Source organism: Typopeltis vanoorti, chromosome 22 (assembly GCF_054136105.1).
Source record: "Typopeltis vanoorti isolate ZY-2024b chromosome 22, IOZ_Tvanoo_1.0, whole genome shotgun sequence".
In the NCBI taxonomy this organism is placed as follows: Eukaryota; Metazoa; Arthropoda; class Arachnida; order Uropygi; family Thelyphonidae; genus Typopeltis; species Typopeltis vanoorti.
In genome coordinates this window covers 72,833,276-72,858,862 of record NC_143570.1, presented here as the reverse complement: position 1 = coordinate 72,858,862, position 25,587 = coordinate 72,833,276, and the positions used below count along the sequence as shown (strand labels likewise).

Sequence of the window (25,587 nt, the reverse complement as noted above, 5' to 3'; positions counted from 1 at the left end):
TACACATTATTCCTATCTCACACCCGCCACATTTTTAAACAACGGGATGCATACATAATACATGCATAGTGTACAAAATTTTCAACCAGGTCACAATTAACTTAGTCTTTAAATGGGGAGGGGGGGAGAATAGGTGTAGTACTAAAACCGGCAGCTGCATGTTGAATATAATCGATAGATGTCAAGACAATACTGAGACAGTAAAATTCTAACAAATTACCACACAATTATACAAAAAAAATCATCATTTGAATAGCACAAACCAGTATTGTCATGAAATAAACAAAATAATATTTTATATGGCGATATCACATGAGATTAGCTCTGCTAACATATTCCCGAATGTTAACAATGTCAAGTCCCTTTCTAATATCTTCATTTTTAATATGATGCTGCTGATGCTATCTGTTCACTACTCTAATCTTTTGCAGAACTTTCATATCTGTAGTCTCTGGTCTTTGATCAAGTGCTTCATTTCTAACACAGCTCTCAGATCCATAAGTTAAAACGGGTTTGAAAACTGTCTTGTACACAGCTAGTTTAATGTTTTGACTAATTTCTTTCTTATTCCAAATAAATTTATTCATTGACTTCCTACCATACCAGCTTTGTTAATTTTATTGTCTATTTCCATATTTAATTTAGCCTCGTCACAAAAAATTGTGCCTAAATAGGTTAAATGTTTTACTTGTTCTACAGGTTCTCCGTTTAGGATGCAGTTGATGTTTTCAATGTTTTTGATTTGTTTTTTTTCACCATATTTGTTTTTCATTGCTCATTTTCATACCAAACTATTTTATACCAAGGAATTATTCATGTTATTCAGGGAATCCTGCAGACATGTACTGGATTTATTTAGGAGTATAATTACCTGTATAATTATACAGGGTGACAAGGTGAGACAAGGGTGCACATTAGTTCCATTTTGATATCAGGTTTAATACCACTTTCCTTCAGTGAAAGTAACAGTGGAAGTAATGTGCACCCTTGTCTCACTCCTGATTTAACATTCTATAATGCCTTCAATTCTAACTACTGATTTACAACTCAAATATAGACTGCGTATTGCTTGATATAACATCCCACTTATACCATATATCTGCAACATTCTGAACAGCTCTCAGAGTGGCAAAGTTACAAAAAGTTGCCAAGGTTTTCTCTTGGCACCTTTTCCAGATCTACAAAACTTTAAGACAGATCCTTGTTATAATCCCGTTATTTCTCAACTAGTTGTCTTAAAGCGAAAATCTGATCGTGAAATCCTTTATTTGGCCTGAATCCAGCTTTTTTCTCTCTAAGGCTTCCTTTCACAAAGTTTGTGTTTGTCAGACATTTCTCGAGTACACTTGAAAAAATACTAAAAGGAACAGTCAGTAGAGATATTCCTCTGTAATTCTAACATCCAATTTTATTTCATTTATTTATTTTATTATTTTTTTTTTCGGCTGAGTACCTCAGAACTCAATCCAATCATCTGTAATTTGGACTTCTGACCAGGCATTTTGAAATATGTAGTCACTAAAACTTAAAATGACTATATTTGAGCATTTCTCGTTGAAAATTATCTTCTTCACATTTCAGATTTTTGATGACTTTTTTTTTTCTACTTTAATTACTGACATGTATTCCTGATTGCATTCCAGTTGAGTGTTTTCTTCTACTGTGCTGTAACTGCTTATTTCATTTAGCAACCTTTCAAAGCAATTACTCCATCCATTTAGAATATCTTTATCTTCAGTTTTCACATTACCCTTATCATTTTTATTAATTAAGGAATTCACAACATACACTAAATATAAATTAACTTAAACTTTAATATATATTTCCAATATTTCGGCAACATCATGTTGCCATCTTCAAAGGAACTTAAAATAAAGACACGTGCACGCAGGCACTACACAGAGTAACTGAAGATGAAGCAAGGAAGCTATTGTTTCTTCTAAAAGTCCTGATGGTGCCCCCTAGCGGGCTATGTAGGTATTCTTGGCCGTTGGGCTGAAGGTCTCCTGATGTACGTCTCCCAAATTTGGGGCAGTCTCATGCAACCAAATTTGTTGAGGTTTGGCATGTTTCTTAGGACTGAGGCTGATTCCATGAAAAGTCTTTCATATTTGAACTTGCTATGATGTATTATGGTGGCTTTCTTCCACCATATTCTGTGGCATGTATCCAGAGTATGGTCTGCAAAACCAGAGTGGCTATACTGGTGAAAATGGATGTAGTGCTTGTGTTCTGAAATTCTGATATTCGCTGTCCTGTCTGTTTGGCCAAAGTAGGACAGCTTACAGCTGCAACGGACCTGGTATACACCAGGTAGGTCTAGGGGAAGTGGTTGTCTTTGTTGGAGCAGATAAGGGATGCCAATTTTCTATATGGTCTGTAACAAGAGGTCAAGTCATGTTTTTTTAAGAGTTTGATAATTTTTTCCGAGGTGCCTCTGATGTAGGGAATAGTGATGGATTTAGAGTAATCCTTGTTGTGAAAGGGGGGGGGGGTTACTGGGGGGAATAGCCATTGGCTGAGAAAGTGTTGAGGATGTGATTTATTTCAGTGGTTAGGGCATTGTCATTTGAACAGATTAGTTTAGCCCTGTTGTATAGTGTCTTAATAACTCCATATTGTTGTGGGGGGGGGGGAGATTGATGATGAATGTATCCACCTGTATGGGTAGATTTTCTATAAACAGATAAAACCAAGGTTCCATCAGGCACGCAGGTGATTAGTGTGTCTAGGAAAGGGAGGCTGTTGTTTTCCTCTTTTTCCAGGGTGAACTTGATTCTGGGGTGTTGGTTGTTTAAGTGTGTTAAGAAGGAGAGGAGTGCATCAGAGCCACATGGCTCTGATACCAGCTCCCCCTGAGCAAGTGATTTATAGATTGAAATTATTCAACTTCAAAACAGGGAAAACTTCATCATTCTTAAGTTGAATATTCCTGCTGATCATTCACTGTTCAGCACATCATACATGAAGAAGTGGATAAGACTGGTTCAAGTATATACCACTTTATGCCGAGGCGCATACTTTCACAATGTTGACCAAGAGGAAATAAGGGCAGGAGTTATATGGGTGAATAGCCTCATTAAGCAAGAGTTGAAGACAAAGAAAAAGTTGTGGATGGAATATAAAAAAAAAAAGGTGATCAATATATCCATGAGCAGTACAAAGCACAAGCAAGAAGGGTGACCTGTATGGTAAGGAAGGCCAGAGCTAATTATGAGTGAACGATAGCTAATGAGGTGAAAAGAAATTCTAAAGAGTTCTTTTGCAAAAAAATAAAAGGAAGGAAGGAAAACTTTTAAAATGCTAATGGTGAGGAGGTAACAGAAGAAAACCAAAAAAGTTGAATTACAGAGTGAGCATTTTGCAGGGAGGGTGAACCATCTAAGTGGTGATACTGAAATGCCAGATGTGACATTGACTGTCTCCCATCAGTCAATATTGCACAGCCTCAATACAAACACAACCATGGGATTAGATGCATATCGACCAATGCAAGGGAATTACCAGCTCCTCTGGCCAAGCTGTTTAATTTTTAAGTCTCAGTATGGAAAGGTGCCAATGGAGTGGAAAGAAGGCAAAATAGTCCTGCTGCATAAGGCAGAGGGGGGGGGGGGGGATCTAAGACTGAAGTAGCAAATTATAGGCCAATCAGCATTTCAAGAGTGGTAATTAAGGTATTGAAGAAATTGATAAAAGACAGAATTCATGACTTGGTGGAAAGAATAAGATACCCTACAACATGGTTTTGTGAAGGGAAGACCTTTCTTTAGTAATCTGCTTACATTTTATAATGAAATGACAATGAAGTTAGAAGTTAGATAAAGAAAATGGCTACTCAGAAATATTGCTATATTTTGCAAAGGCATTTGACAGGATTCCATAGAGAACTCTGTTGAAAATTTGGGACATATGAGGATAGATATGAATCTGGTGATTTGGAATTCAGGATGGCTCATGGACAGATATGAAAGGGTGGTTTATGGAGGACTTGAATCCAAAAGATGACAGGTGACCAGTAATGTATACTTACTACAGAGCTCAGTACTTGATTCTCTGTTGGGTATCTACTTGGATACTGAATGAACGAGGATGGGCTGGCAATTTGGGATTTAGCCGACCAAATTGTATTCTTATTGGTTAAACCAAAATAAAAAACGATGGTACAACATGACAAAATTTCATGCTGGCTGAAGCGTCGCCCGGTTAAACAAGAACCCTGTTGTTTTCACCAGGTAACCAGAGCAAACAGCGAAAAGTCAGCTACTGGAACAAATCTGAAAACAAACCCCAACTCAACATCACCAGAGTTAAAGATCGGTACTATCAACGTAAGAAGCCTGAATGGCAAAGAAATGGAGCTAGCTGAGGAATTAGATAAGTACCAGATTGACATAATAGGGGTGACTGAAACAAAAAAGACCAAAACTGGTGAGATCTTTCTGAGCAATAAATACAAAATGAATATATTCAGGCAATGACAATCTAGGAAAAGAAGGAGTAGCCATAGTATTCAACACAAAATACAAGGCTAATCTTCTTGAATGGCAGTCAGTCTCAAGTAGAGTAATGTGGGCAAATATGAGAATGGGGAACTGGACAATGAGACTTATTTGTGCCTGTGGTCCCACAGAAGGTTCTATTAAGGTAGAAGTGGGTGGAGGAATTTTTTGAAGCTTTAGAAAAAGCAACTGACACAATGAAAATATGAAAAGTTGGTCCTTGTTGGGGATCTAAATAGCAGAGTAGGAAATGATTGTGAGACATAAAAAAATATTTTGGGAAAATTTGGAGAAAAGAGCAAAGCTAATAATAATGGCAAATATCTGTTGGATTTCTGCTCAGGACATGGACTTGTTATTACTAACACCATGTTCCAACATAAAAATGTGCACAAATTCACATGGAGAGAAGAGGCTAGGAATAAGAAAAGTCTCATTGACTATGTTATTGTTGATAGTGATGTTTTCTCCCTAGTGCAGGACACCAGAGTGTACAGAGGATTTGAAATTGGAAGTGATCACTATCTAGTCTTGAGCAAGATAAAATTGAATTTCATATTGAAAAAAATAACATGTAAGAAAGTTTTAAAGCGAATAAAAGTTGAGCAGCTCTCAGATGTGAACTGTAGACTAAAATACACAAAGATTATTGAAGAAAAAATGGAAGAGTTTGAGAACAGAAATCAAACCTTGGAGATTCAGTGGCAAACTCTGAAGAAAACATTGATCTGCCAGAGAGGCATGTGGTGAGGTTGTCTGTAAGGATAAAAAAATCAGAACTCTCTCGTGGACACAGGAAGTTAAAGAGGCAGTGAAGGAAAAGAAAAAAGCATATCAAAAGTTCCTGTCAAATAAGTCAGCTTGTGCTCTTAGAGAATATAGAGACAAATGTAAGAATGCTAAACACTGTGTAAAACTAGCTAAGCAAAAGTCATGGGAGGACTTTGGCAAGAATATAGAAAATAAATATCAAGAAGGTGGCAAAATATTCTGGAGGTTGTTGAAGAAGCTTAGAAATGGAGGAAAGAGTGCTGTAAAAGGAGTTAGAGATGATAAAGGTGACATGAAGATGGGAGAAAAAGATATCCCTGAAGTATGGAGTAAGTACTTTGAAAAACCTCTAAATGAAACAAGCAGTGATGACAGCATAGTGGTAAAAAACACTGACCAGGCATGCAGTCAGGAATACATATCCATACTTGAAGTAGAAAAAGCCATCAAAGGCTTGAAATGTGGAAAGGCATCAGGAGTAGATGATATTCAACCAGAAATGCTGAAGTATGGTGGTATAAAAGTCTTACAGTGGCTGCACTGCATAGTTCAGAAGGCCTGGACAGAGGAACGAATTCCCGAAGATTGGAGTAGAGCTCTCATAATACCCATATATAAAAAGGGAAATAAAACTGCATGTGAGAATTACAGAGGTATTTCCCTACTGAGTGTTCCCGGCAAGATCTATGCAAGTATACTTGAGAAACGGTTGAGACGAATTGTGGAAGAAAAGCTTGGTGAAGAACAAGCTGGATTCAGGCCAAATAGAGGCTGTCAGGATCAGATCTTCACTTTATGCCAAATAGTCGAGAAAGCATGGGAATATAACAAAGATCTGTATTTAAGTTTTGTCGATTTGGAAAAGGCATATGACAAGGTGCCAAGAGAGAAGCTATTCAATACGCTGCAGTTATATGGTGTCAATGGGGCATTATATCAAGCAATAGTTAGTCTTTATTTGAGTTGTAAGTCAGCAGTTAGAATTGAAGGAAGTACAGGAAGATGGTTTAATGTTAAATCTGGTGTGAGACAAGGATGTACATTATCCCCTCTGTTATTCATTATCTATATGTATCACATTATGAAGGAAAGTGGTATTAAACATGATATCAGAATTGGAGATGTTAATGTCAGCTCTTTGCTTTATTATTATTATTATTATTATTATTATTATTCCGGCCTCCATGGAGTCAAAAGACTCTTCGTGGAAGGTCCTTCATAAGAAACACAAAGTCTATCAAGAAACATCGAGGGGAGTTCCCCCCAGATCATTTATGCAGACAATGTTATACTTCTAAATAAATCCGCTACAAGTTTGCAAGATTCTTTGACTAAATTGAATGACTGTTGTAATAGATATGGTATGAAGGTTAGCAATAAAAAGACAAAGACAATGAAAATAGGCAGAATCATTGAAAATGTCAACTGTGTTGTGAATGGAGTACCTGTGAAACAAGTAAAACATTTCAGCTATTTAGACACAATGTTTACTGAAGATGGTAAATTAAATATAGAAACAGACAACAGAATCAGCAAAGCTGGTATGGTGGGAAGTCAATTGAATAAATTCATATGGAATAAGAGAGAAATAAGTCGGAACACTAAATTAGCTGTATACAAGACAGTGTTCCAACCTGTTTTAACTTATGGATCTGAGAGCTGGGTCAGAAGTAAAACACTTGACCAAAGACTAGAGACCACAGATATGAGAGTCCCGAGAAAGATTATAGGCATGAACAGATGGCATCAATGTCAATATCATATTAAAAACGAGGATATTAGGAAAGAACTTGACATTGTCAGCATCCAGGAATGTGTTAGCAGAGCTAATATCAGGTGGTATGGTCACTTAAACAGAATTGGCGAGGAAAGATTAGCAAAACAAGTGTTCTCTGCCAGGTTGGCAGGAAAACGACCCAGAGGAAGACCAAGATATAGGTGGATTGATACGGTACAAAGTGCCTTAGACGATAGAAATATAAGATCTGATAATGTTGGAGTCTTGACAAGTAACAGACTGATTTGGAGGAAAATTGTAGATAGGAAATTAATAATGATGTAATTTTTTTCATGTAGTACTAGCATATCCTGTACACCCCTTGAGGGTACATAGCAGGAATTTGATGATGATGATATAGGAAATGACTTAATGAGAAATATTCAGTTGTTTGCTGATGATGCAAAACTGGGAAGAATGACAGTAAATGAAGGTGATGTGGAGATCATGTAGAATGCTTTTTACAGATTTTATAGGAATGATGGAAATTGTGTAAGAGTGTGGTGGGCAAACATGTTAGGAATATATTTTTTGTTTGGAGGATGGTGAATGTGTAGAATGGGTTGCCAGAGGTGGTTGTGAGTGCTTTATCGGTGAATGAGTTTAAAAAGTATGATAGGTATTATATGAATAACAGCTTTCCTGCAATGAGTCTTCTGACTTCATAGAAATATTCTTCATAATAATAATAATAATAATAATAATAATAATAATAATATTCATTGGCTACATGCTACCTCTTTTACTTACTACTCTCATTTTTGCTTTAATACTTGAAATAACCTAAAGGATCCTTGACAGGCTCCAAACAGACTTATAAGCAACTTTCTCTCTTGCTGAAAGCAACTAACATCCATTTCTGTTACTTGATTCATATTGGTCCTATGATTATTGTGTCCTAGCTCAGCCAACTGCAATCATCTGTCATTTATTACCATAAAGCTTAAAAAACAAATGAAGAATTAAATGTACAATTTAATTTCGACATTCCACTAACTTTGAAATGAAGCAAATACAGAAAATTACACATGTAGAACATTGATTATTATTATTATTATTATTATTACTTTGGGGGGGGAGGGAGTGGCACAGAATAGTGTTTGTGTGTTGAGGTAAACTTCTTATGACTTTACAGAATCAGCTAATATCCATTCATGGTACTTTTTTTTTCTTTAAAAATACTATTCAACCTAATATCCATTCAAACTGCTCTTCTGTTACTATTTAAACTGTGATTATGCAACTGGATGTTTGTAGAATTAGAATAATACAGTTTAAAAAAATTATGTATATATATTTTAAAAAAAAAAAAAGAATTGAATGACTTAAACTGAGAGAAATGGAAAAAAACACTTTATTAGTATTACACAGCTAGTTTCAGTTTTTTAATAGCCTTTGTCAGGTGCACATTATAAAAGAAAAAACCATTAAACATGGAGGAAAAAACTGTAAACATCACGGAAAGTAAACGTATATATTTAACATTAAAATGTTGAAGTCAACGTATCCAAAGCTGTTCCCTCGTTGGCTACATTGTTAGATGTGTGCGTGCGTACAGCATCTCGTGAGCACCAGTATTTGATCACAGCAGAATGACAGTCTGGAAGGTTGTAGCTTAGATTGTTGTTTAGATGTACAGGGTTGAGGATGATTTCCTTAGATTCTATAATCATCCTTTCCAATTCGTCATGGCAACAGAAAATTTGTTAGATTCATCCGAAAGGATTATATGGCTATGGTTTTCTTCCTCACAATTGGCCGAAAACAGAACATGGCTAGATGAAGCACTGGCACGTGTTCTCTTGTAAGCGATGTCTCTCTTGTGCTCCTCAGTGCGTAGCTCGATTGACTTATCTGTTTGGCCAAAGTAAGGAATGTCATAGTTACACCAGATCTAATAAACACCAGGATATTTAAGATTTTGATGCCTCTTAGGTCATCAAAATCTTAAATATCCTTAGGTTTTGGATGGCTTACTAGAGAATGTATTTTTGGAAGAGGAGTAAATAAAGTTCTTATGTTGTATTTTTTAAGAACCTTGGCTAATTTGGGAGAAACGAAGCTTACGTATGGTATAGAGATATTGCCTTTTACATTATTCGTCTCTTCATTATGGCGACCAGGAGGATTAAATTTTTTTTAGTAATTTTTTTATTAATTTTTGAGAATATCCATTTAGTCGAAAAGTAGATCTAAGAAAATTGATTTCTTTATGAAGTTCAATCAGGTCATCAAGAAGAGAGCGAGCTCTATGTCCCAAAGTAGAAATTATTCCCAATTTCTGAGGAGGATAATGATGTGATTGACTATGGAGATATCTGTTGGTGTGGGTAGGTTTCCTGTAGATTGAGATTTTTAGTTTTTCTGAAGAAAGGGTCAGTTTGATGTCTAAAAAATGAAGGGAACCATTAGCTTCAAACTCAGCCGTAAATTTAATATTTCGCTGTTCACCATTTAGATGTTTGAGGAATTTTAGGAGAGATTCACGGCCATGGCTCCAAATTAGGAAAATGTTGTCAACATATCGTTTCCAAATTCTTGGTTTCAAGGGATAGGAAGAGATAACTTTAACTTCCGAATCTTCAAGATAAATGTTGGCAAGTACGGGAGATAAAGGATTACCCATAGCAAGACCATGATTTTGTTTATAGATGATATCCTGAAATTTAAAGTATCCTGACTTGATGCAATGAGTAAGTAAGGCTAAGATCTTTTTAGATAATTTATCCTTGAGTAGTACCAGAACTTCGCCTGTAGGAACATTTGTGAACAAGGAGACTATGTCAAAGCTAGCCATGATTTCATCTTCCTTGACAATAATATCTTTAATATATGACACAAAATCGGCAATTATTAATAAAAGACAGAATAAAGACTGTGAAAGGGTGCATGGTGGCCATGGAGTGGGAATGATGAACCAGGAAGGAGAGAGGGTTGTGGACTTTGCAGTAGCGTTTGATCTGGCAATTGTGAACTCGTTTTTCTTCAAGAGGGAAGAACATTTGATAACATTTAGAAGTGGTAACAACAGCTCACAAATTGACTACATTTTGACTAGAAGAAAACATCTTAAGGTTGTGACAAATTGTAAGGTAATTCCAACAGATCAAGTAGCACAACAACACCGACTGCTGTGCGCAGACTTTAAATTAAGATCGAAGATAAGAACTTCTGGTTGCCATGGGATGAAGACAATTAAGTGGTTTTGCTTAAAAGAAGAGAGTGTGAGGAATCGTTTTAGGGAGAGAGTGTTAGAGAGGATTTCGGATGGACTGGAAAGTGTACAAGATTGGTGGAAACATAATTCAAAAGTAATCCTGAGCTGTGCAATTGAGGTGCTTGGTGAGACATCTGGAAAGATTAGAGAGCAGAAGGAGGGTTGGTGGTGGAATAATGATGTACAAGTGGCAGTGACAGCTAAGAGGAAGGCAAAGCAGAAGTGGGATGAGTCAAGAGTGGAAGAGGACAGAGAGGTGTACAAAGAGAGAAAGCAAGAAGCCAAGAGAGTTGTGGCACAGGCGAAGGCCATGGCATATCAAGATCTGTATGATCAATTAGAAACAAAGGAAGGACAGAGAAAAATTTACCAACTAGCGAAATGTAGAAATAAAGCAGCTAAGGACATCTTACATGTGAGGCAGATCAAAGATGCTGAAGGAAGAGTATTATGGAGGGATGTGGACATCAGAAACAGATGGAAAATATACTTTGAGGGACTTCTGAATGAGGAAAATGCAAGGACTCACAGAGGAGATGGGCAGCCTTCTGAGGGGATGGTGCAGAGCATCAGTAGAATGGAAGTGACGGAGGCCATGAAGAGGATGAGGAATGGAAAAGCGGTGGGCCCCGACAGAATTCCAGTGGAGGCATGGAAGGCACTGGGGGAAGAGGGAATTGACCTGCTGTGGGACCTGTTCATGAAAGTTTGCCAACAGGAAAATATACCCGAGGAATGGAGGGAGAGTACTCTTGTTCCCATCTACAAGGGTAAAGGGGATGCACAAGACTGTAAAAATTACAGAGGAATAAAGTTGATGTCCCACACAATGAAGATCCTAGAAAGGGTTCTTGATGGTAGATTGAGGGAGGAGGTGGAGATTGCAAAGGAACAATTTGGCTTCATGCCTGGTAGATCAACAACAGATGATATCTTTGGGTTACGACAAATGATGGAAAAATATCGAGAGAAACAAAGGGAGCTACATCTGGTATTTATTGATCTGGAGAAAGCATACGATAGAGTGCCAAGGCAAGAAGTCTGGAGGTGTCTGAGGGAGAAGAAGGTGCCGGAGAAATATGTCAGGTTGGTGCAGGAAATGTACAGAAATGTGAAGACAAGTGTTCGGACCTGTTTGGGACAGACAGAAAGTTTTCAAGTAACAGTTGGCTTGCATCAAGGGTCAGCATTAAGTCCGTTTCTGTTTAATATTGTGATGGAGGTGGTAACAGAGGAGGTGAGAGAAGATGCACCTTGGACAATGTTGTATGCAGATGACATCTTGCTGTGTGTAGATTCAAGAGAAGAAGCGGAAACTAAACTGGAAAGATGGAGAAAAGTACTGGAAGAGAGAGGTATGAGACTGAGCAGAAGTAAGACAGAGTATATGTGTTGCGCAGTGGGCGGTGGCCAGGAGACAGACCTGGAGCTGGAAGGAAATGTCATCAGGAAGGTGAGAGACTTTAGATACTTAGGTTCGACAGTGGAAGAAGATGGAGGAGGTGAGAAGGAAGTGGGATGCAGGATACAAGCAGGTTGGAGGAACTGGAGGGAGATGGCTGGAGTGTTATGTGATAAGAGGGTGCCGATCAATCTGAAAGACAAAATTTATAGGACAGTAGTGAGGCCAGCTATGACATATGCTATAGAAACTGTGGCCCTGAGGAAAAATAACATTAGCAGGATGGAAGTAGCAGAGATGAGAATGCTTAGGTGGATGTGCGGTGTGACCAGAAAGGATCATCTGAGAAATGACTATGTCAGGGGAACAGTGAAAGTTACGAACTTAGGAGCGAAAATACAGGAGGCAAGGTTGAGATGGTTTGGTCATGTGATGAGGAGGGAGGACGAATATCTGGGAAGAAGGGTCATGCAGATGGATGTGCAAGGAAGGCGGAAGCGTGGGCGGCCAAAGAAGAGATGGAGGGAGCTGGTAGAAGAGGACTTGAAGATGAAGAACTTGGATGTGGTGACAGCCCAAGACAGGAAGGTGTGGAGGAGACTCATAGGAAACAGTGACCCCACTTAAGTGGGAGAAGCTGCAGAAGAAGAAGAAGAAGATTAATAAAAGACAGTGACTTGCCAAAAAACATTTGAGAGATTTTGCCAAATATCTGGAAAGGTTGTATGTTGGAGAGTCAATACCTTCAACGACAGGAAAAAGTGGGGTATTTTCCTTGTGGATTTTGGGGACTCCATATAAACGTGGAATCAGTGGATGGAGAGAGCAAAGAGAAAGGCGAATGTTTCTAGACAGCTCAGAGGTAGTTTTCAGTAAGTTGTAGGTCTGGTTTTGGAGTTCACAAGCGGGATCTCTCTCGAGGATTGAGTAAGTGTCACTCTGTAACAAATCAAAAGTATTATTTTTATACGCACGCACACATCTAACAATGTAGCCAATGAGGGAACAGCTTTGAATACGTTGACTTCAATGTTTTAACATTAAATATATACATTTACTTTCCGTGATGTTTACAGATTTTTCCTCCATGTTTAATGGTTTTTTCTTTTATAATGTGCACCTGACGAAGGCTGTTAAAAAGCTGAAACTAGTTGTGTAGTACTAATAAGCTGTTTTTTCCATTTCTCTCAGTTTAAGTCATTCAATTCTTTTTAAAATTATGTATAACAACCAAGTAAATCAATCTTCATATATATATATATATATATATATATATATGAAGGTAATTCCAGCAATGCCTGTTGCTGCAATGTCCACAACTGTGCCTTAGACACTGGCCTCCAGATACATGGATCTGATGTCTCAGCACCCCAGAGATATTCGATTGGATTTAAATCCAGGAATTTTGGGACCATTGGACAATCTAAACTCAGATGAGTGTTCCTTGAACCACACTTGTGTGGTTGCAGCCCAATGGGATGGCATATTGTCCTGCTGAAACAGACCATTGGCTACAGGATATGCAAAAGGCATGAAAGTGTGTAGGTGATCAGCCAGCACATTATGGTAGCTCACAGCATTTAAAGACCTCTCCAAACAAACTAATGGACCTAATGTGTCACATGAGAAGGCTCTCCAAACCATCACAAAGCCGCCACCACCTCCTTGAACAGATCCAACCATGGCATTACAGGCCATGGTCTCATGCTGTCGACGCCACACCCGCATCCTCCCGTTAGCTCAGTACTACTGATAACGGAATTCATCAGATCATACGACTCTGGTCCACTCTGCAGAGGTCCAGTTTTGATGGTCCCAACACCAGGAAAGGTGCAATCCCCAGTGATGAGCTGTCAGCTGTGGTACACAATTGCTCTCTCTCTTGGTGAGGTATGTCCATTGATGGTATACTTGTGGTGGTATGGTTGTCCTCGACAACTCCACAGTTCTTACCACCTGGGCAATAGAATGACCTATCTATCTTGCACCAATAATATGTCCATGATCACAGTCACTAAGATCGCCACATTTACTCGTGTTTGTTGATTGCAATACACTGTTGGGAAGCCCCGATGTCTGCCTATTTACTGTCTGTGTTCAGTCTCACATTTCCCTCTACACAGGGGATGCCAGTATCGACTTCGCATCACCCCTATCTATAATTTTATCCACTTTGTGTGTCTGTGCATAAACACACACTACTTTTATAGATTTAGTGAGACAGTAGTGACATTATGGCTACAGAAATGCATAGCTAATCTAACATAGTAATAATCTTGGATATTCCTTAATAGCAACCTGAAACCATTTTACTATAGGAGAGAGAGAGAAATGAGTGTATGTTGACCACACTGTTACATGTACTAATTAATCAAATATTATCTCCTTGAATCATCCAAGGGGATGATTCAATGAGATATCTGTTTAATCATCCAATCAGTTATCCAAGCAAAATTTTCCTAAAAATCTTACTCTTTAGGATTGAGAGGAAAATAGAAAGTATACTTTAGGAAAATCAAGCAGGATTCTGTAAAAAAGAGTATAATAGAGCATTTATTTACAATACATCCCAATGGAGAAAAATATATCGAACATAATGAAATACTATGTTACAATTTCATAGATGTACAGAAAGCCTTCATTTCAATATGGCATGAGGCACTGTGGAGAATACCGAAACAGTATGGAATAAATAATAAAATAATAGCCTAATTAAAACTCTTTACAGTTCCTCAGAAATGTTAATAGAAATCAATGGCAACTATAGCAAAAATTTCGAAATGAAAGAGATGTGCATCAAGGCTACATATTTTCGGTGATGATTTTTAACCTATATTTGGAATATAATAAACTTAGCCTTCGAAAACAATGGCATTGGAATTGCAGTTCATGACAAAAAAATCAATAATCTCAGATTTGCCGATGACATCAACCTAATAGCAGAGAATGAACATCAGTTACAAGAATTAACAGAGTTTCTAAAGACCATTTAGTAATTATGGATTAAAGATCAGCATTTGCAAATCAAAAATGATGTCGTCAGGCAATAAGCCTATGAAAATTTCAGTTACTGATGAAACATTGGAAGAAGTAGAAAGATTCACCTACTTGGAAACATACAACATAGAGATGGCTGGTCTAAACATGTTATTAAAGCATGCATGAAAGCAAGCATGCAAAAGCAACTGTTGTTCTTCAGAGGTTACTATCACTTGGGAAGCTCAAAAAAGTACAGTTAACTGCAAAATACTACTTCACTGACACACTTATTAACTCAGTCTTGTTATATGGATGTGAGAGTTGGACACTGCTAAAGGAAGATGAGACTATTGATCTTCAAATGAAGTGCTGCAGAAAATTTTTCAAGATACCATACAGCACACATAACAAATGACAAGGTTAAAAGGAAAATCCAGTTTACAGAACACGAGAAATTATCATTACTAAAATACATCAAAAATAGCTCTGGTGGATGGGATACAGGCTGGATTGTGTAGTTTACCTAAAAGAGTACTAGAAGGCTTGACTTATGGTAAAAAACACTGGGGAGACCTAGAATCACCTGGATAGATAATATTAGAAAATGGACTAATTATTCGTTCTCCACTTGTTAAAGAGATCCCAAGACAGAAACACATTGGAGAGACCTTTACTGTTACCTTTATAGTGTCCCAATAGTCTATATAGACTATGGGTGAAGAAGAAGAAGATCCCCTTGAATATTATAAACACATTTAAGTGTTGGACAGTGAAAACCTCCAATGATGCATCCTGACTGTCTGGAAATCTGGTTGTAGTGGTGGTAATACTTAAACATATATGTTTGCAATTGTACTTACCAAATTCTGCAATAACTGAAGCAATTCCTCCATAAATAAAAGGACGCCAATCTCTCGTATTCATTGCCTTGATGTATTAAAGACCTACAGAAATAATATCAAGGCACAATTATGTAAGAGAATATTTAATAAGAACAGCAAATGCAAAAAAGTAAATATTTATGGCATATATTATTATTATTATATCCTCCATGAAGTTGACAGACTGACTGTGGGAGGTTCGTTTGGCTGACAACACATTTATCATACTGAATCTTAAAATCCTTAGCACTCCCTGCATTAACAACATATTCTGGTAATGCATGATTCACTCATAATTCTCCATGTAAAAACCCTCCTCACACCCCCTCTTCACCACACTCCTACAAAACTTCAAGGGATGGCCTCTGGTTCTTTCCCTCTCATCTTCTACTCTTTTTATAATCCCATGTGGATTAATCCAATAAAATATTCTCACTAATTTAAACATCACAATCATATCACCACTTTTCCTCCTATCCACTAAACTCTTTGACTACATTTCTTCAACCTTTCTCCATATCTAGCAATCCAAAGTTTTGACGTTGTTTTAGTGACTCATCTCTGGGTCACCTCTCCAATGTTTCCACATCACACTGAAACCAGGTGACCAAATCTGAGCACGACAGTCCAACTATGGTTTGATCAGTGCCTTATACATTTCCTTATCCCTACATGTTTCTTATCATAGCAGCACTACAATGTGCAGTCTTTGCTACATTTGCAAACACCCTCTAAACTACAGTCTACTGTCAATTATTACTCCTAAATATCGAATCTCATCCACTTCCTGCAGTACAGCCATCAATATAGCACACAGCCTTACATTTCTGCGCTCCAACAACACTTGACTCCAAGACTACTTAATATTAAAACTACGGCCTCATTCCTTTGTCCAAGTAAAAAGTCTGTTCAAATCTTCCTGAAGGGAATTAACATCGGCAATGTAACATATATAGAAAATTTATTTTTCACTAGGTTAGACTATAATAAATTTAGTTTAATCCTTAACCCAGTGAAAGCAAACAAAGTTTGCGCCTGAAAATATCTTCAGGACTGAATATAGTGTTGTACTATCTTACCTGGGTAAGTAGTACAACACTAAGGCGACTCGTAGCAAAGGTGGAGCAAGATACCAACACTCCTATCCCAGTATCTCCCATAATGCAAAACACATCTCCTTGTAGATATGCATACTGTTATGCATTAAGGGATTGGCCACTACCCAGACTAATTTTGACCTTTATTGAGGTCTCTTCAGTGGGAACCAGGCCCAGAGTTGGAGATACCAGGCAGAAGCAGTAGCAAGGTCATCTTTGCCTATAGGAGTTGCCAAAAAGTTTGCCACCTTTTTTTTATTAAGTTACTCTGGATTTAGAAAAAGATGTTGAAAGTTTATTTTAAGGATTATAAGGATTTTGAGGATTTATTTTAAGGATTAAGGATTAAATTAAATTTATTATAATGTAACATATAATTCCCTGCAGCTCTGCATCATCAGCAAACAGCTGAAGATCTCCAGTAATTCCACATGATATATCATTTACAAACAAGTAAAACAGTAGCAGCCCAAGAAAAGAACCCTAGGGCATACCACTGGTTACCCTCCTTTTTTTGAGACAATGCCCACATCATACACAACTTGCTAGTATTGTTCAGAGAGAGCCAATCACCAATCCATCTAACCAATATACTATCTATTCCCATCTTGTGTGGCTTGTATGTCACAACTTACTGTGTGATAATCTAATAAACACTTTTGAAAAATCCAAGAATATCACTGTATATGATACTCCTTTATCTAACATGCTCATTACCTTATCATAAAATGCAAGTAAATTGCTAAAACAAGGCCAACCCCTTTACAAATACATGCTCATCATCATCATCATCATCAAATTCCTGCCATGTACCCTCAAGGGGTGTACAGGATATGACAGTACTACATGAAAAATTTACATCATTACTAACTTCCTATCTACAATTTTCCTCCAAATCAGTCTGTTACTTGTCAAGACTCCAACATTATCAGATCTTATATTTCTATCGTCTAAGGCACTTTGTACCGTATCAATCCACCTATATCTTGGTCTTCCTCTGGGTCGTTTTCCTGCCAACCTGGCAGAGAACACTTGTTTTGCTAATCTTTCCTCTCCCATTCTATTTAAGTGACCATACCATCTGAGATTAGCTCTGCTAACGCATTCCTGGATGCTGACAATGTCAAGTTCTTTCCTAATATCCTCATTTTTAATATGATATTGCCATTGATGCCATCTGTTCACGCCTCTAATCTTTCTCAGGACTCTCATATCTGCGGTCTCTAGTCTTTGGTCAAGTGTTTTACTTCTGACCCAGCTCTCAGATCCATAAGTTAAAATTGGTTTGAACACAGTCTTGTATACAGCTAATTTAGTGTTCCGACTAATTTCTTTCTTATTCCATATGAATTTATTCAATTGACTTCCCACGATACCAGCTTTGCTGATTCTGTTGTCTATTTCTATATTTAGTTTACCATCTTCAGTAAAAATTGTGCCTAAGTAGCTGAAATGTTTTACTTGTTCCACAGGTTCTCCATTCACAACACAGTTGACATTTTCAATGATTCTGCCTATTTTCATTGTCTTTGTCTTTTTATTGCTGACCTTCATACCATATCTATTACAACAGCTATTCAATTTAGTCAGAGAATCTTGCAGACTTGTAGCGGATTTATTTAGAAGTATAACATCATCCGCATAAAGCAAAGAGCTGACATTAACATCTCCAATTTTGATATCAGGTTTAATACCACATTCCTTCATAATGTGATCCATATAGATAATGAATAACAGAGGGGATAATGTACATCCTTGTCTCACACCAGATTTAACATTAAACCATCTTCCTGTACTTCCTTCAATTCTAACTGCTGACTCACAACTCAAATAAAGACTAAGTATTGCTTGATATAATGCCCCATTGACACCATATAACTGCAGCATATTGAATAGCTTCTCTCTTGGCACCTTGTCATATGCCTTTTCTAAATCGACAAAACTTAAATACAGATCTTTGTTATATTCCCATGCTTTCTCGACTATTTGTCGTAAAGTGAAGATCTGATCCTGACAGCCTCTATTTGGCCTGAATCCAGCTTGTTCTTCACCAAGCTTTTCTTCCACAATTCTTCTCAACCGTTTCTCAAGTATACTTGCATAGATCTTGCCAGGAACACTCAGTAGGGAAATACCTCTGTAATTCTCACATTCAGTTTTATTTCCCTTTTTATATATGGGTACTATGAGAGCTCTACTCCAATCATCGGGAATTCGTCCCTCTGTCCAGGCTTTCTGAACTATGCAGTGCAGCCACTGTAAGACTCTTATACCACCATACTTCAGCATTTCTGGTCGAATATCATCTACTCCTGCTGCCTTTCCACATTTCAAGCCTTTGATGGCTTTTTCTACTTCAAGTATGGATATGTATTCCTGACTGCATGCCTGGTCAGTGTTTTTTATCACTGTGCTGTCATCACTGCTTGTTTCATTTAGCAGTTTTTCAAAGTAATTACTCCATACTTCAAGGATATCTTTTTCTCCTGTTTTCATTTCACCTTTATCATCTCTAATTCCTTTTACAGCACTCTTTCCTCCATTCCTAAGCTTCTTCAACAACCTCCAGAATATTTTGCCACCTTCTTGATATTTATTTTCTATATTCTTGCCAAAGTCCTCCCATGACTTTTGTTTAGCTAGTTTTACACACTGTTTAGCTTTCTTACATTTGTCTCTGTATTCTGTAAGAGTAAAAGCTGACTTATTTGCCAGGAACTTTTGATATGCTTTCTTCTTTTCCTTCACTGCCTCTTTAACTTCCTGTGTCCACCAGGGAGTTCTGATTTTTTTATCTTTGCACACAACTTCACCACATGCCACTCTGGCAGAATCAATCAATGTTTCCTTCAGAGTTTGCCACTGAATCTCCAAGGTTTGATTCCTGTTCTCAAACTCTTTCATTTTCTTTTCAATAATATTTCTGTATTTTAGTCTACAGTTTACATCTGAGAGCTGCTCAACTTTTATTCGCTTTAAAACTTTCTTACATGTTATTCTTTTCAATATGAAATTCAATTTTATCCTGCTCAAGACTAAATAGTGATCACTTCCAATTTCAAATCCTCTGTACACTCTGGTGTCCTGCACCAGGGAGAAAACATCACTAACAACAATAACATAGTCAATGAGACTTTTCTTATTCCTAGCCTCTTCTCTCCATGTGAATTTGTGCACATTTTTATGTTGGAACATGGTGTTAGTAATAACCAGTCCATGTCCTGAGCAGAAATCCAACAGATATTTGCCATTATTATTAGCTTTGCTCTTTTCTCCAAATTTTCCCAAAATATTTTTGTATGTCTCACAATCATTTCCTACTCTACTATTTAGATCCCCAACAAGGACCAACTTTTCCTTTTTCATTGTGTCAGTTGCTTTTTCTAAAGCCTCAAAAAATTCCTCCACTTCTACCTTAGTAGAACCTTCTGTGGGACCATAGGCACAAATAAGTCTCACAGTCCAGTTCCCCATTCTCATATTTGCCCACATTACTCTACTTGAGACTGACTGCCATTCAAGAAGATTAGCCTCGTATTTTGTGTTGAATACTATGGCTACTCCTTCTTTTCCTTGATTGTTATTGCCTGAATATAACATGCTGACCATCATAAAGAATACTATGTCCATACACTCAATCTTGTATTTTATTCCTAACTAATTGCTCCAACACTTGACCACTATGCTGATAAAGTGATCCATCAATAATTACACAATATCCTTCACAACAATCACTCTGCTGACATGGCTATCCACCAGTATGAACCTGCCATAATTATTCTTCCTCTTGCTTGCTATACAGCAGAAGAATTCCCTTGAATTAACCTTGACCTGACCAGCCAACCTCCTCCTCTCATATTGCACCTTTTCTTTCTTTACCATGCTGGTCACCGTCCTAGTTTGTACTTTATAGTCTTCATGGATCCAATTGACATCAACTGTTTTGTACCTCCACCATTGCATTTCTTTTCCAACACAGCTTGCTTGATTTCACTGTTCATCCATTTCATTCCTACTTCTATTTACTCGCTTAGTCCTTGATATCCAGTTATACATTGCTTGTGTCAGATACTACCTTATAAATTCCATGTACCGTCAACATTTTTTCTACACATCTCATCTACCCAGCATATTGATGCCAGCTGACTACAGAGCTTCTCATAATCACACACCTTATAATTCCACATATATCCCTTTTAGCCAATAACCTTTTCTTGTTTCACCACTTTGCAAACAAGTACCTGATAATCACTGTCACTAACTAGTAGTAGTGTCAATATCTCATTAACAACTACATTTTGTGACATTACCACCAAATATAAAAAACTACAGCCTCTAGTAGCTTCAAGTCACATGCTGCTTAATATATTTATCCTTCAGAAATTCAATAAACTCACTCTCCTCATTCCCATACACTCAGGGGCGGCTCGTCTATAGGGCCCAGACCCCACCTATATTTGTATAACTAGGCCAATAATTGTAGTTTTAAAAAATATGTTTCTTGTAATTATTATTTTTTGATCTTTTCCAACATGTTTTATTGTTTAATAAAAAAATTACTGTAGTATTTTGTAGCATATTGTATAATGCGACTTAGTACGGTCTCTGGGGCCAGCCACGGCTGGCCCTATTTTATACATGTAGAACACAAGGAATGTATGAGGCACATGTACTAGCAATCGTGTTTGTTTACCGGGCACAACGCTTACTTTGGGGCCCGTTTAGTCTGGCCCAATCACTGCGTTTGTACGTAAATAGCGCGCGATTCTTTCATTGTCTTATTATTTATTCTCGTTGTTGATCTGTTTTATTGTTTTTTTGTGTGTTTAATTATTGTTGTTGTTTTTTGTTATAATTCATTTTAAAGTTTAAATTTTTATTGCATCCATAAACAATACATTTTAAATATGAACAAAATCATTAGTTTATTGAAAAAACGTTTCTCGTTATTAAGTCTAGAAGAAAAATTGGAAATCAAAAGACTTGGCACATACCACCCCAGAGATGTGCATATTACTCAACAAGATGGTAAAAAAACAAGAACATTTTATGTAACCTGGTTTGAAAAGAAATCATGGCTTAGTGTGAGTGATGAAAAAAATCTTTGTTCTGTTTTTATTGTGTTTTGTTTGGTGGCGAGAGCTTGTGGACACTCAGGGGCTGTAAAGACCTAAAGCATCTTTCCGAGCGAATACAAAAACACGAATCCAGTAAAATTCATATAAACAATACAGTGCAATTTCAACTGTTCAGTAAAATGAACATCTTATCTTCCACTGATACTGGATATCATCTTAATATAAAGAAACATAATGAATTAGTTGACAAAAATAGACATACTTTATCGAGGATCACAGACTGCATAAAATTTTGTGGTGTACACGAACTGCCGTTAAGAGAACATGATGAAACCATCGATTCGAACAATCGAGGAGTGTTTTTAGATATGGTTTCATACACAGCTACATTAGATAGTGTTTTAAACGATCATCTTGAAAATTCAAAAGTAGCAAAAAATACTTCAAAAACCAACCAAAATGACATTTTAGACCTGCATGTATAAAGTGTATATAGAAGAAATTAAAAGTGAAATTGATAAGGCGAGTTTTGTTTCCTTGCAAGCGGATGAGACAACCGATGTATCTTGTCATTCACAGTTCGCAATTATTTTGCGTTATCTAAAAGATTCTCAACCAGTTGAAAGGTTTCTAGCGTTTATTGCTGTTCTTGATAGGACTGCTACAGGACTTATAAATATGTTAAAGAACTGAAACCTTTTAGCCTCAATGAAAAATTGATCGCACAGGCCTATGATGGTGCAGAAGTAATGAGCAGATCAAGAAATGGAGTACAAAGTTTAATGAAAGAAGTTTACCCTAATGCCCAAAATGTTCACTGTTATGCACATCAGCTGAATTTAATTTTAAAAAAGTCTGTTCATCAAATAAACGAATAAGAACATTTTTTTCTACTTTAAGTGGATTTGGCATGTTCTTCACATCCTCTCCAAAATGAAATGACTTGCTTCGCAAAATTAGTCAAACACAAGTACCAAGAGTTTGTGAAACATGATGGAATTTTCGTTCCAAGATAGTGAATTGTATAAAAGAGAATAAAATAGAGCTTCTGGAATGTTTTAACAAAATCATAAACGAAGAAAGGATTTGAGAGGAAGTGTTCACTTGTTTGCTGATGATGCAAAGTTGGGTAGAGCAATTATGAGTGCACAGGATGTCAAAATATTACAGGATGATTTGGATAGTTTGGAGGACTGGGCTAGGAAAAATGGATGTCAGTTTAATGTGCCAAAGTGTAAGGTTATGCACTTTGGGGGTGAAAAGAATAGCAGCAGTATATCGCATTGGTGGAATCGTACTCCAGGAGATTGATGAGGCCAGGGATTTGGGAGTGTTGGTGGATAGGGAATTGAAGTTTAGGGGGCACATTGCAAAAGTGACTAAAACAGCTCACCAAATCACTTGGCTTCTGAAAAATACTTTAACATGCAGAGACAAACAAGTTGTTGTTTCTCTGTATCGAGCCTTGATAAGACCCCATCTGGACTACTGTGCCCAGTTATGGGCACCAGGGTTTTTTCGTGATGGGGAGGAAGTGGAGAGGATCCAGAGACGAGTGACCAAGATGATAGCAGGTCTGTAGAATGAACCTTATGAGAACAGGTTGAAGATTTGTGGGTTGCAGAAATTGGTTGATAGGCGAAGGAGGGGTGATATGATTGAGACATTCAAATTACTGAAGGGTTTCTATAAGATTGATCCAGAAGATATTTTTGAAAATATGACTGGTGGTTGGAGGACCAGGGGCCATGAATGGAAGCTGGGCAAGATTGTGGTTGACAAGGGTGTTAGAGCTAGGTTTTTTACTTGGAGAGTAGTGAATGAGTGGAATAAGCTTCCAGAGTCTGTTGTGGGTGCTACGACCATGAATGAGTTCAAGGCAAGGTATGATAGATACTGTGTGAATGTCGAATAGTTGTTCTTGACATGATGTTAGGGCCTCCCTCGATGAGTCTGTCGACTCCTTGGAGTTGCCCGGAACAATAATAATAATAATGTTTTAACAAAATCATAAACGAACAAGGATTGGACGACAAAAGCGTGTGGGAATCGGTTGGATTCAAAAAATCGTTGGAAGATTTTGAGTTCAACTTCTTTTTGTCTTTTTTTTATTCAATTTTAAAACATGTCGATGTACTTTACAACAAATTGCAATATAATAAAACCAACAATATCACTATCAAAGAAGCATTCGATAAATTTGAATCATCCATTTTCGATAAATTTGAATCATACGGAATTGCATCACCGATTTTATTCCTGCGTCAGTTTCAGACGATCATGAGGAAATACCTAAAAAAGAATTAAAAGACACAACACGACAGATGAATTACTGATAGAAGATGCTAAAGAAGCCTGCGATAAAATAATTAGTGAAATTAGTGACAGATTCAGCAGCTTTGAAATATTTAAATCATTTTTTAGTGTAGACCCTAAAAATTTCAATTTCAATAGACAACATTTTCCTAGGGAATACATAATAAACATTAAAAGAAATTATCAATGCTAAGTGAAGATAAGTTGATATCAGAATTAACTGTTATGTATGAAAATACTACTTTTAGTGATATACCGACATCAATGCCTTATCACGATTTATACAAGACAATAAACTGATGGATACCTTTTTCTGAAGTGTCAAAATTAATTGAAATTGTTTTAGTGACACCTCTCTCCACAGCTGATGCCGAACATTGTTTTAGCACTGTAAAACATATTAAAACACTTTTAAGAAATTCGACAGGCCAAGATCGGTTGAATGCTCTAGCCGTACTATCAATTCATAAGGTTTATTTACAAGAAATTCAACAGTTTAATCATAAAGTAATCAAAAAATTTGTTCATATGAAACAAAGAAGAGCAGAATATTTATATAAATAAATAATAATTGTGTGAATATCGGTATATGAAAATTATAAAATCTATATGCTACATGAAATGTTTTGTGCATCTGCCTAGAAATACCGAAGGTTCCCCTTCTTTGATACAGAAATAACTTTTTTAAGGTATTTCTTTCTTAATTTTTTAAAAATATTTTTGTCTTAACCTGTATTTCATATTTTTTTCTGGATTTATCAGTAGTTCTTATTTTTGTGTCTTGTCTGTGTCTTTATTTTTTTCAGCGTCTGTCTTTATTGAAAACCTATTATGTTTTGATCATGTCACTATATGTATAGTACACAATATGTACTACATATGTATGTTTACTTTGTAAAAAATAAAATTTATGATTTTCTTTGACTTTTATGTGTTTATATTTATGGGTTCTATTAGTCAATCTTAATTAAACAATTTTAACTTTTTAAAAATTTATTTTCTCTGAATTTTTGACATTGATTTATAAAATAAATAATAGAAATAATAACTTTTTTTAACACTAGAAAAATGAAAACTCTAAAATATTTTGCAGGGGGGGCCAGCTGGAGTCAAACCAGCATCTTTAGATTTCCAGTCCACTGCTCTAGTCCGTTGAGCTATGCCCGCAACTGCAAATCTTTCAAGTTTTCGTGTTATTAATACGTTGAGCTCGTATATGTTACATCCTAACAATTTTAAAAAATTAATAGCTCAATGCATCACTGGATTCTGACTAAACATTATTGTAATAGAAATAATAACTATAAATCAATAATAGAACTCACTATATAAATATAAAAATGTTAAGTTGTGTTTGGCCCCTGGCCCCACCTGTTTCCATTGTCACCAGCCACCACTGCATACACTACTCCTTCCTACACTCTATATTTCTGTAATTAAAGTCTCCCATCAGGATCACCTTCTTTTTACATGCTCAACCAATTTGCCTAAACATTTCACAATCAGTATTCTTTAAAATTCCCTGACCTATGGAAGGATATACAATTTTCCAGAAGGATAGGAAGGTGAA

General features: G+C 36.7%; 1 protein-coding gene across 8 annotated transcripts in view; it reads right to left on the bottom strand.

Moving 5' to 3' along the window:
- Bmcp (uncoupling protein Bmcp mitochondrial) overlaps positions 1-25,587 on the bottom strand; it is a 475,843-nt gene that overhangs the window by 337,071 nt on the left and 113,185 nt on the right. For 6 of the 8 annotated variants that reach the window (XM_090411822.1, XM_090411820.1, XM_090411824.1 and 3 more), the window contains one exon: positions 15,506-15,589. In XM_090411822.1, the coding sequence (XP_090267948.1) occupies positions 15,506-15,569 (64 nt within the window). In that variant the 5' untranslated portion in view covers positions 15,570-15,589. Of the gene's footprint in view, positions 1-15,505; positions 15,590-24,324; positions 24,406-25,587 lie in introns of all 8 variants that reach the window. The other 2 variants (XM_090411823.1, XM_090411826.1) reach the window with 1 other exon arrangement.